Here is a 12,545-nt window from a genome sequence, read left to right on the forward strand (position 1 = left end):
TTGTGAATATCAGAATATGTGCAGACAGCACAATCACCCTTTATATACAGTATATTGATTAGCTGTTTTCACTGTACCCCAAAACATTACATACAATTTTCATATTAAACCTTGTTCCACGTGAGTTCTGATGCTACAAAACCAATGGAGCAATGCTGAGGTATACCCCATTGCCAGTCCTATCATAGCCAGTAATGTCTTCATTCACGGTCATCTGACCAAAGTATACCCATGTAAAGTTTCTTCTCCTTTCTGCCTTTACAATCATGGGCTCCATTCACAAAACTTCTCATAAATGATTTATTTATCACCTAATTGATAAAAATAACCTTTCAGCACATTTACAGGCAAAAATAATTCACAGTAAAGTTGTTCCATTTCAATAATACTTTTCTTACCTTAATTATATTATATTTTTGCTCTTAGGAAACTTAAAAAGGTAACATAGATAAGGAGAAAACAGAGGAAAACAGGTGAAAAAGATTTGTGAATCATGCCCCATTTGTGCAAACACATTAGTCCATTTCTTTATGAGGGGAACAAAATGACACTGTTGGCAGCTTTAATACACAATATTGCTCCCTCTGGAAGAAAACAACCTCAATTAGGAGTTTCTTGTTGGCATATACCAGCATTGCTCCCGGTTACCTACCACACAGCTCTTTTCTCTGTTTTTGGGTTACAAGTGACCCCATATTTCATCAATGTGAAGAAGGTAATTTGGGGAGGAGACAGGAGTTCTATGAACTTATGCAGCAAGTATTTTCCTTTTTGTTTTTAAAAAACCTGAAAAAAAAAAAAAAAAAAAAAGTACATAACTTATGCCCAGTTTAAACAAAGTTCTATTAATTGCATTAAAAAACCTGGGCTTTACAAGTGTGATAAAGTGTATGCTGCCCACTTCTTCAAAACTGAGCAGATAAAGATTAACAGTGTGAGGCAAATCCCTTCAAAAAAAAAGTTTTATCTTCTCTCAATGTCCCCCGAAATTAGAAAGAAGGGAGGGTGGGTAAGGCGGAGAGACCAACAGTCTTTCTACAATATATGGAGGGATGGGAGGTGGTGCCCCAGGGATATAAAGGTTTAGAAAACATTAAGTAAATGATACCTCGTACAAGAATCAGGGTTTCAATATATATTTATTGGACACTAAAACCGATGTGTTTCACAGGTATTACCTGCTTCATTGGGTCAACTTCTAACAGTGTCTTAAAGCGGAACAGCAGGACTCGGGAGCGCCTACAATATATGGTTTAAGCAAGAAGTACAAAAAAAAATTAAAATAAAATAAATGGTAAATACAACAGCTTGCAAAAGTATTCGGCCCCTTGAAGTTTTCCACATTTTGTCATATTACTGCCACAAACCTGAATCAATTTTATTGGAATTCCACGTGAAAGACCAATACAAAGTGGTGTACACATGAGAAGTGGAATGAAAATCATACATCATTCCAAACATTTTTTACAAATCAATAACTGCAAAGTGGGGTGTGCGTAATTATTCAGCCCCCTTTGGTCTAAGTGCAGTCAGTTGCCCATAGACATTGCCTGATGAGTGCTAATGACTAAATAGAGTGCACCTGTGTGTAATCTAATGTCAGTACAAATACAGCTGCTCTGTGAAGGCCTCAGAGGTTGTCCAAGAGAATATTGGGAGCAACACCATAAGGTCCAAAGAAGACACCAGACAGGTCAGGGATAAAGTTATTGAGAAATTTAGAAGCAGGCTTAGGCTAGAAAAAGATTCCCAAAGCCTTGAACATCCCACGGAGCACTGTTCAAGCAATCATTCAGAAATGGAAGGAGTATGGCACAACTGTAAACCTACCAAGACAAGGCCGTCCACCTAAACTCACAGGCCGAACAAGGAGAGCGCGGATCAGAAATGCAGTCAAGAGGCCCATGGTGACTCTGGATGAGCTGCAGAGATCTGCAGCTCAGGTGGGGGAATCTGTCCATAGGACAACTATTAGTCGTGTACTGCACAAAGGTGGCTTTTATGGAAGAGTGGCAAGAAGAAAGCCATTGTTAACAGAAAAACATAAGAGGTTCCATTTGCAGTTTGCCACAAGCCATGTGGGGGACACAGTAAACGTGGAAGAAGGTGCTCTGGTCAGATGAGACCAAAATGGAACTTTTTGGCCAAAATGCAAAATGCTATGTGTGGTGGAAAACAAACACTGCACATCACTCTGAACACACCAATCCCCACTTTCAAATATGGTGGTGGCAGCATCATGCTCTTGGGGTGCTTCTCTTCAGCAGGGACAGAGAAGCTGTTCAGAGTTGATGGGAAGATGGATGGAGCCAAATACAGGGCAATCTTAGAAGAAAACCTCTTGGAGTCTGCAAAAGGCTTGAGACTGGGGCGGAGGTTCACCGTTCAGCAGCACAACGACCCTAAACATAAAGCCAGGGCAACAATTGAATGGTTTACAACAAAACATATCCATGTGTTAAAATGGCCCAGTCAAAGTCCAGATCTAAATCTAATCGAGAATCTGAGGCAAGATCTGAAAACTGCTGTTCACAAATGCTGTCCATCTAATCTGACTGAGCTGGAGCGGTTTTGCAAAGAAGAATGGGCAAGGATTTCAGTCTCTAGATGTGCAAGGCTGGTAGAGACATACCCTAAAAGACTGGCAGCTGTAATTGCAGCAAAAGGTGGTTCTACAAAGTATTGACTCAGGGGGCTGAATAATTACGTACACCCCACTTTGCAGTTATTGATTTGTAAAGAATGTTTGGAATCATGTATGAGTTTCGTTCCACTTCTCACGTGTATACCACTCTGTATTGGTCTTTCATGTGGAATTCCAATAAAATTGATTCATGTTTGTGGCATTAATGTGACAAAATGTGGAAAACTTCAAGGGGGCCGAATACTTTTGCAAGCCACTGTATAGTCCACAAAATATGCAGGGAACCCTTTCCTAGCATCTTCCTAAGATGGGGAGACAGGAGTACAGAGCCCTGACCGCCTGGTGTGAAAGTGATCCTTTCATACCCATGGCTCTTTCCAGGTTAATTTCTCACAGAACTCTGGGGCCCATATGCAATTAACTTTTCTCCTGAGTTTTCTCCCAGGAGATGTTTCAACCTCTATTTAGAACAACTTTTCAGCACGTTGTTATTGAAAAGGTACCAAAAAGTAGTTGAAAAAGTACTATCAAAATTATTTCTAGCATTTTCTTGCTTGTTGGTGGCTTAAAAGGCATTTTATTGACAAGTTTGAAAATATCACCTAGGAGAAAACTCAGTTGTAAAAGTAAATTGCATATGGGCCTGGATTTGTTTGATCACTGCATGGGGCAGCCACCCACACAAGCACAAGACACTTTAGTTTCTGATATTTAACAAAGTGCATTTCTTTCACATGGCTTATACACCCATTTTGTATAGACAGTACACATGCAAATCTGTGCAGAGCTAGACAGCAGCTGCCAAATTCTGCATGTAGAACTGCCAATGCACATTTTATGAACTACCAATATGGCATCACATCAGAGTAAAAAAAAAAATCCAGTCAGCACTAATTGTTTAACATCTTGAGATATAGGGGCAAAGTGCAAAAGTCAAGTAGAGAAGAAAAGCTATAGATAATACAGAAAACTACTGCCGCAGCAAGTTTCAAAGGCCACTGCATAAGTGTCTCAGTGGCTAATCAAAGATGAAAACTTTCAAAACTAAAGAATATGGCCTTGTTTAGTTATTAGATCAGGTAGAGCCATTCTTGTTTCCCCAGCAGTGAAGTTCCTAACCTTTTATCTTTACTAGGGGTACTTTAACATTCTCCAGGAAACACAATCGGCAATAATAATTAAAAAAGGTTAATTAAACCCCCTTACAAGTTCTCATGAGAAATCTCCACTGAGGTGGTAATGTACACAGGGGCATCACATCATTAGGTTTTCACGTCTAAGGAGGTCCAAAAAAAATGTTGCATGCAGCGCATGGAATGTGATGGACTATCAAATTACACATGGCGATTCCACTAGCTGCATGCTTATAGGACTATGGCTCAATGGCCTAAAGGATCTGTGTTACAGCCAGGCTATAATTTTTAAGGTATACACACTGCAGCCTCTGTCATCCTCTCATTGTAAGCTCCATTTATCAGGCAACTAAAACTGCAATAGAAAGCTTTTCCAGTATAACAGCTGGCCTTTAGCACAGCATGAGGAAGTGGGGAACTGTCATCTGACTTATCCTAACAAAAATGGAAATGAAATTACCAAGTTAGCAAAAATAAGACCATTAAACTGTGAAAAAAAATGTAAAATAAGCAAAGTGTGTCACATGTGAGTAGTGAAAGGGTCTGTCAGTTCTATCTAGACATGGTCAATGACACACTAATGACTAATTCACATGCAAAATCTAAAGCAAATTTTATTTGTCTTATACAACATTTTGATTATTCCAGTTCCAAGCTCAGTGTTCTCCCCAGAATTTTTTTTCCAGCCGGGTGGCATGAAAAAGTAGCCGGGTGGGTTGAGATGAAAATGCAGGGCAACTCTGCTTACAGCATAGGAGGAGGTGAGCCGATGACAGCCGGGTGGTCACCAAATCTAGCCAGGTGAAGCACCCGGCTAAAAGAGCCAGGGGAGAACACTGAGCTACATACACTTTGCATGTAAACTGGATTATTAGTATGTCCTTTACTATATCTACTACTGAGAAAATATGTAGCTAATAGAAATGACTGCAACATGTCACTGATAAAACAAGGGTAGATGCTGGAGTAGTCAGTCACTCACTCACCTGGGCAGCAGGTGCACAATCCTTGTGTGGGTGACCAATCCACACAATCAGAGATGATCATAAAAGAATGAAGAAGGCACTCCACAATATGTTTCGGGCTTACCCCCTTCTTCAGGTGGACCTGAGGTAACAGAGCTCTAAGGACTATGCCACAGAACATTTATGTAGTAGCAGCTAAGGCCTCGTTCACACCAACGTAATTAAAGTGTACCCGAGACAAACTGACAAGAGTATTTTTAGACAACTGGGGAGATGTAGTCCATCTGCTCCTACGATGTTCTCTCAGTCCCCTTCATGGTGCCTCTGTCTGCCCCATAAAGTCCATGACTCTGTTCAGTCACGGACTATCGTGCATGCATAGTCCAGACCGTGTGCACACCGATGTGCTCTGGAAGTAGTTCTGGGGTTTAGGGCATCTTTGTTATTAATAAACATTTTTAAAAGTGATTTTTATGGACAAGATCGGAGGCGGCAGAAATGGTGTGGATGGGGCCAGGACAACATAAGGATTGTGCAAGTATGTTTTTTTAGGGTTTCAAGTCACAGATGAGCTTTAAAAGAGCACGCCAAAGCAGCAGCTCACTTTTCACTCCAACATTTGCACCACGTCGTATACCCAGAGGTCACAAACATGATACAGCAGAGGTGAGAATGATAGTGAATCCTGGGAAAGCAATCAGATAAGAAAAATACCACTGCTTATCCCCTGTGCATCAATGGCTGTAGAGGACATGGAAAGGCCTGCACAGACATCAAACTGATTAAACTGATTTCCTGTTTTACCATAGTGCAGCTACCATCTTAGTTGATACCTCCCACTTGCAGAGATATAACTGTGGACAGTGCACTATTCTTATGGTGCATCTGTGATGGTCAGACCCTCGTTACAGATTGTCCAAAAAGCTCATGGTGAAACAGAACTCCTAGGAGTGTGTAAGGGACTAAAATACTATGTAAAACAGAATTTTGCCTCCTTAAAACAAAGATTTGTAATTATTCAGGTTGGAGAATGCTCTATAATAAAACCCGTGTCACACTGTCCCTTTGTAGCTGGGTCCATGCTTTTTGCTACTGCGCATGTGCCTCACAGAGACAGGACGACGGGGCCAGGGAGCCGGGCAGGCGTGAGTGGGCGGCAGGTGCATGCGCAGTAACAGGCGGCGGCGAAAAAAAAACACTTAGAGCCTGTTTTTAAACTGGCTTGGGTCTGCTAGTATGCAAATATTCCCTTTCCTGTTACATTGCTGCCTGCTATATTACATATTCTTTTTGAGTGCAGAGTACCTCTTTTCCCTGTAACCCAATCAAGCACACTGGACCCTACTCAACTGACATGTTTGATGACTGGATTTAACACCACACACTCATCAGCAACTGTCAGATGCAATGCACATGGCTCCGGATACCTCTAGCTGTAATTCAACTGCGTGATGTCAGCTTGCATGCAAATGCATGAAGCTTGGAATTTCAGCAAAGGCACCGTGTGAAGATTTTGATACAGTATAGCTTTTTCCAAGCAACCCTTGGGCGACATCGCTGGGTCAGGCTGCACAGACACAAGTCAGCTGTGTAGCAGACGATGCACTGGGTTACTATGAAGGGAGGCAAAGGGATGATGGACACGGTGGGCAGGGGAGTGGCATAAACCATGGGATCAGCCTTCCCAAGGAGGGAAGGGGGGGGGGGGGGGGCAGGGAGGTTTTAAGTTGATGCACTGGGCAGATAGCTTGCGGGTCACAAGCCACTGTACACACTCCTAACTAAAAATCAACCACTCCAGCCGAACTGAGAAGGATATGGATGTTTCCTTTTAAACAATACCAGTTGCCTGGCAATCCTGCTAATCTCTTTGGCTGCAGTGGTGGCTAAATCACAACACCTGAAACAAGCATGCAGCTAATCCAGTCTGACTTCAGTCAGAGCATCTGATCTGCATGCTTGTTCAGTGGCTGTGGCTAAAAGTATTAGAGACACAGGATCAACAGGAGAGTCAGGCAACTGGTATTATTTTACAAGGAAAATCCATATCCTCAGTTTAGGTTCCCTTTAAAGAAAACCTGTACTGAAAATTAAAAGTCAAAATAAGCATACACAAGTCATACTTACCTTCCATGTAGTCTACTCCTTAGTGTCTTTCTCCTGTCCCGCGTCCTATTTGTTCACTGTGATCAAGGGAATTTTTCATCCTCCATTTTGAAAATGGCCATTACCCATAACTGCTTTCTGGTCAGCACACAGTTAAACTGTAACATCGCCCACTTGAGCCATAGGCAAACATGGACATTACCTGGTGCATCAGTTTTCCTCTCAGCTATAACTGACAGCAACTGATATTTTACTGACAGCAACTGATATATTTAAGATCTGACAAAATGTTGTCAGAACTGGAAGGGATTATTGTCAGAAGAAAATGGTGAGCTTCTGAGAGGAACTGATGGCAAGGTAACTATGCAATGTTCATTTGAAGTTACCTCATGTGTTTATTTTAAATATTTTTACTCAGTACAGGTTCTCTTTAAAGCTATCTTGAGCTGAGAACGGACATTTTTTTGTCCATTCTCTGCTCATTGCAAAACTGACAGTGAATCGCTCCTATTTTATCTAAAGGCTCCGTTCAAACTTGTCAGTCTGCAAAGGATCTGTGGAATCCGTTAAGGTAAATGGGCCGCACTTCTGTCCAGTCAGCGATAATCCTGAACAGGCAGATGCGTTCCCCATATAGCCTATGGGGGGATACACATCTGCCCCATGCTCCAAGCTAGACCACAGTGGACCATCAGAGCAGACATTACACTATCCACTTCTGCTGGCTGCACATGATCCAGCTACAAATGGGAACAGAGTCTAAAGCCTTGTACACATGCTAGATAGTTATTGGCCGAGGCAGGCGTTCAGGGCCACCTCAGCCAAGAATCTAGCAGCACACACACATACACGATGCATTGAGACAGAAATCCAGACTACTGGATCATACCACTCCAGAGCCAACAGAGTTCATTGCTCTCTGAGTGATCAAGTCTTGGTTCTTGTGGGCGTAAGTAATTGTGCATCTGTATGTATCTGCAAGGAAAAGAGAGCCCATTTTAGACACCCCAAAGGGGAGACTCTGGAAAACCCAGAACTTTTCCCTTCCACCTGACTGCTCCAGCGCTGGGACCACCCAAACTTCATCAACAAGGGCCTGTTGACAGAACACAGCCACACTATATAAGCAGCTTGAACCTGCACAGTATCACAAAGCCAATCCAGCTCCACTTTTTCTGGCGAGCAGCTCTGCAGGTACGAGCCATCCTGCACATGGTACAGGAGAGGGACCGTGAGCTTTCAGAGGGTTCCAGCAAGACATGGTGGTCTGGAGGACAATGAGGGAACTGAAGCCTCTGGAGGATCCAAAGGCTCCATTGAGGTATCTAACTTTTTCCTTGTATGATGAGAGATTTTTCCTTGTATGATGAGAGCGGAACTGAAGAGAGAGGTATATGGAGGCTGCCATGTTTATTTCCTTTTAAGCAATACCAGTTGCCTGGCAGCCCTGCTGATCCTCCGTCTCTAATACTATTAGCCATAGCCCCTGAACAAGCATGCAGCAGATCGTGTGTTTCAGACTTTAAAGTCAGATCTGACAAGACTAGCTGCATGCTTGTTTCTGGTGTTATTCAGATACTACTGCAGAAAAATAGACCAGCAGGGCTGCCAGGCAACTGGTATTGATTTCATGGAAATAAATATGGCAGCCTCCTTATACCTCTTACTTCAGTTCCCCTTTAAGCAACACAGTATCTAGAAAGATGTGCTAAGCAATTGGTTTTGGTGATCCTTAAGCCTCATCTACACGCGTAGATGACGCTCCGATATGTATTATCAATCGAGCCGCTGATGCTGCTCGATTGATAAGATCCGGCAGGTCGGATCTCGCCACCGCCGATTCCCTGCTCATTCCCCACGAGGGGACAATGGCAGGGAATCGAGCAGAAGATAAGCGGCGCTGGCGGGGACGAGCGGGGGATCGAAACAGACGCACGCGCGGGCAAGCAACGGGAACGTGCGGCGATGCGGAAGAGGCGATCCGGCGGCTAATCAAGCCACCGGATCGCCACGTGTAGACGAGGCGTAAAGGTGGCCACTAAAGATCCAATCTTTTCCATCCAATCTTACCATTTCAATGTTATATAAGGTAACTGCTTGAAGTATCCATTCAGTATATTCACTCAATTTACCCTTATACTACATAGATTTGGTAAGATTGGATCATTAGTGGCCACTGTAATTAAAGTTTTTGCAACCCATTATATTTTGCAACTTGCCATAGAGGACAATTTATAACTGCGTAGGTGTGGCTTCTGTTAACACGCCTGTCATTTTTTTGCAACCACAGATCCCATTGAGCTAGAAGGGGGATTGTTCCCTCGGGGGGTAATGGTTGAGCAAGAAGTTGGGGATCGTTCGCTCCAGGAGGGGTTATTAGTTCAGCAAGAGGGGGGAGATTGTTCCCTCCAGGGGGTTATTAGTTGAGCAAGAGGGGGGGGGGTTTGTTCCTTCCAGGGGGGGTTATTAGTTGAGCAAGAGGGGGGGGGGGTTTGTTCCTTCCAGGGGGGGGGTTATTAGTTGAGCAAGACGGGAGGGATTGTTCCCTCGGGAGGGGGGGTTATTAGTTGAGCAAGAGGGGAGGGATTGTTCCCTCCGGGGGGGGGGGTGTATTAGTTGAGCAAGAGGGGAGGGATTGTTCCCTCCGGGGGGGGGTGTATTAGTTGAGCAAGAGGGGAGGGATTTGTTCCCTCCAGGGGGGGGGGTGTATTAGTTGAGCAAGAGGGGAGGGATTTGTTCCCTCCAGGGGGGGGGGTGTATTAGTTGAGCAAGAGGGGAGGGATTTGTTCCCTCCAGGGGGGGGGTTAGTTGAGCAAGAGGGGAGGGATTTGTTCCCTCCAGGGGGGGGGGTTATTAGTTGAGCAAGAGGGGAGGGATTGTTCCCGAGGGGGGGGGGTGTTTAGTTGAGCAAGAGGGGAGGGATTGTTCCCTCCAGGGGGGGGGGGGGGGGGAGGTTATTAGTTGAGCAAGAGGGGAGGGATTGTTCCCTTGGGAGGGGGGAGGGATTGTTCCCTCGGGGGGGGGGGGGGGATTGTTCCCTCGGGAGGGGGGGGGGGATTGTTCCCTCGGGAGGGGGGGGGGGGATTGTTCCCTCGGGAGGGGGGGGGGGGGATTGTTCCCTCGGGAGGGGGGGGGGGGGATTGTTCCCTCGGGAGGGGGGGGGGGGGATTGTTCCCTCGGGAGGGGGGGGGGGGGGGTTATTAGTTGAGCAAGAGGGGAGAGATTGTTCCCTCCAGTAGAACAGGGTTTGGGTTGCATTCTCTGATACAGATCGGTTGAAGTCAATGGTTAGGTTTCACTTACTGATAGCTATACTTATAAATAAGTGCAACCGGTTGCAGAATCTGATAAAGTTGCAAAAAATTTCACTACTACCACTATTACACACAAAAGGGAACGGACCAAGTTACATAGCCCACATACCAATATACACATACCTCCCAACTTTTGGAGATGAGAAAGGGTGACACTTAAGCCACACCCATGATCACACCCCCATCACACATTTTGATAAAAATTTCATGAGAAAAATATGTTTTATAATTCAAACCACACTGGTCCTTTCTATCCTGGTTCCTTTTCCTTCATTTTAACATTTTAAAATGAGTAATGTATCAATTTGAAGGATGGGAATAAAGTTTAGAGTCAAACACACTTTTTAGTAGAAAAAATAAAATAAAAATAAATATAAAATATATAGGGACAGAGGGACAGGGCTTCCAAAGAGGGACTGTCCCTCCGAAAAAGAGACAGTTGGGAGCTATGAAAATAGGTAGGTTTAAAGCCAAATAAGTCACCCAGAAGAACATAGACCTCCAGTACAGAAGCAATACAAGTCTCACCCCTGGGTTGTCTCCGACTTCATACTCTATAGTGATTTGGAGCTGAGCGCCAGCCGCCACAGCTTCATGCAACTTGATAATAGTGACGGTGCCATAGCTGGTGAAGGGCTTTTCATCCCACTGCAGTTCCGTCCGCTGCCCTGCAGACTGCTCTTCCCATACATGTACTATCTTCAGGCTCTCATAGGTGTCCAGCCTCAGCTCTGTGCTGTCTCTCAGCACTCGCAGCTGCAGCCTCTCCGAGCCCTTCAGCTGCCTGGCCTGCGTGTCTGCCTGCAAGTCCAGGTGGAAGTGCTCCACCTTGAAGTCCCGGTAACTGGAGGCCGTAGCCACATCTTCCACCATTTGTCTTTCTCCCATCTTGCCTGAGACTGACTGAGGAGGATATTATACAAAGCAACGTGTGGCGAGTCCTCTTCCTGCCAGAGCGAGCCTGCCTGCATCCTTCTGGGTCCTATTGCCAGTCCATAGCCTGCTGCAGTGATAGTGAATGTGCACACAGGCCTACTGAAATAAAATTTAATTCATTATAAATATAGTGAAAAACATCACTTCATATTAGTACACATAAAAAAATCGTGTCTCCATTATTTTGGAAAATCGAAGCCTGCAACCCTAGATGCCTAAAGTATAATTACAGACTTTACATAACTTCCATATAAAGCATTAAACTGCACCGAGGTTGTTACATATAGCACAACTTAAGGTGCATACACACATCAGACTATAGTCTTTGGAAACTGAAAGATCACAGACCAATCTTACCACCCTTCATGTAGTATGAGAGCCGTACTCTACACAGTCCTTTCTATGGAGCTGAACTCCCCATCAGACAGAGATCTTTGCAAGATGCTGCACACACAGATGCTGTACAGACACAAAAGATCAGTATCTGCAAAAGATCTGTTCCTGCCAAAAATCCATCCCTGCAAATTGCAATGATAGTCTATGAGATCTGCAGATCATCGTACACACATGATTTAACTGACATTCATCTGCAGATCAGATCCACCAGGATGGATTTTCAGATCTGTGGATGATTGCTTGATCTGCAGATGAATGTCAGTTAAATCATGTGTGTACGATGATCTGCAGATCTCATAGACTATCATTGCAATTTGCAGGGATGGATTTTTGGTAGGAACAGATCTTTTGCAGCTACAGATCTTTTGTGTCTGTACAGCATCTGTATGTGCAGCATCTTGCAAAGAGTTTTTTCTTATGTGGAGTTCAGCTCCATAGAAAAGACTGTGTAGAGTATGGCTCTCATACTACATGAAGGGTGGTAAGATTGGTCTGTGATCTTTCAGTTTCCAAAGACTATAGTCTGATGTGTGTATGCACCCTTAGTGACCTTAACCACTTGAGGACCACAGTCTTTTCGCCCCTTAAGGACCAGAGCCTTTTTTTCCATTCAGACCACTGCAGCTTTCACGATTTATTGCTCGGTCATACAACCTACCACCTAAATGAATTTTACCTCCTTTTCTTGTCACTAATAAAGCTTTCTTTTGGTGCTATTTGATTGCTGCTGCGAGTTTTACTTTTTATTATATTCATCAAAAAAGACATGAATTTTGTCAAAAAAATGACTTTTTTAACTTTCTGTGCTGACATTTTTCAAATAAAGTTAAATTTCCTATACATTTGAGCGCAAAAGTTATTCTGCTACATGTCTTTGATAAAAAAAAAAAAAAACATTCAGTGTATATTTATTGGATTGGGTAAAAGTTATAGCGTTTACAAACTATGGTGCCAAAAGTGAATTTTCCCATTTTGAAGCATCTCTGCCTGTCATGTTTCATGAGGTGCTAAAATTCTAGGATAGTATAAATACCCCCCAAATGACCCCATT

At 43.7% G+C, this 12,545-nt stretch overlaps 1 protein-coding gene across 1 annotated transcript in view; it reads right to left on the bottom strand.

Moving 5' to 3' along the window:
- Positions 1 to 11,102, bottom strand: part of RNPEP (arginyl aminopeptidase) — a 43,060-nt gene extending 31,958 nt beyond the window's left edge. Inside the window, exon 1 of the mRNA XM_068266128.1 lies at positions 10,691 to 11,102. Coding sequence (XP_068122229.1) covers positions 10,691 to 11,050 — 360 coding nt within the window. The 5' untranslated portion in view covers positions 11,051 to 11,102. The remainder of the gene's footprint in view (positions 1 to 10,690) is intronic.
- Positions 11,103 to 12,545: the final 1,443 nt, after the last annotated feature.

Source organism: Hyperolius riggenbachi, chromosome 2 (assembly GCF_040937935.1).
Source record: "Hyperolius riggenbachi isolate aHypRig1 chromosome 2, aHypRig1.pri, whole genome shotgun sequence".
Taxonomy (NCBI): Eukaryota; Metazoa; Chordata; class Amphibia; order Anura; family Hyperoliidae; genus Hyperolius; species Hyperolius riggenbachi.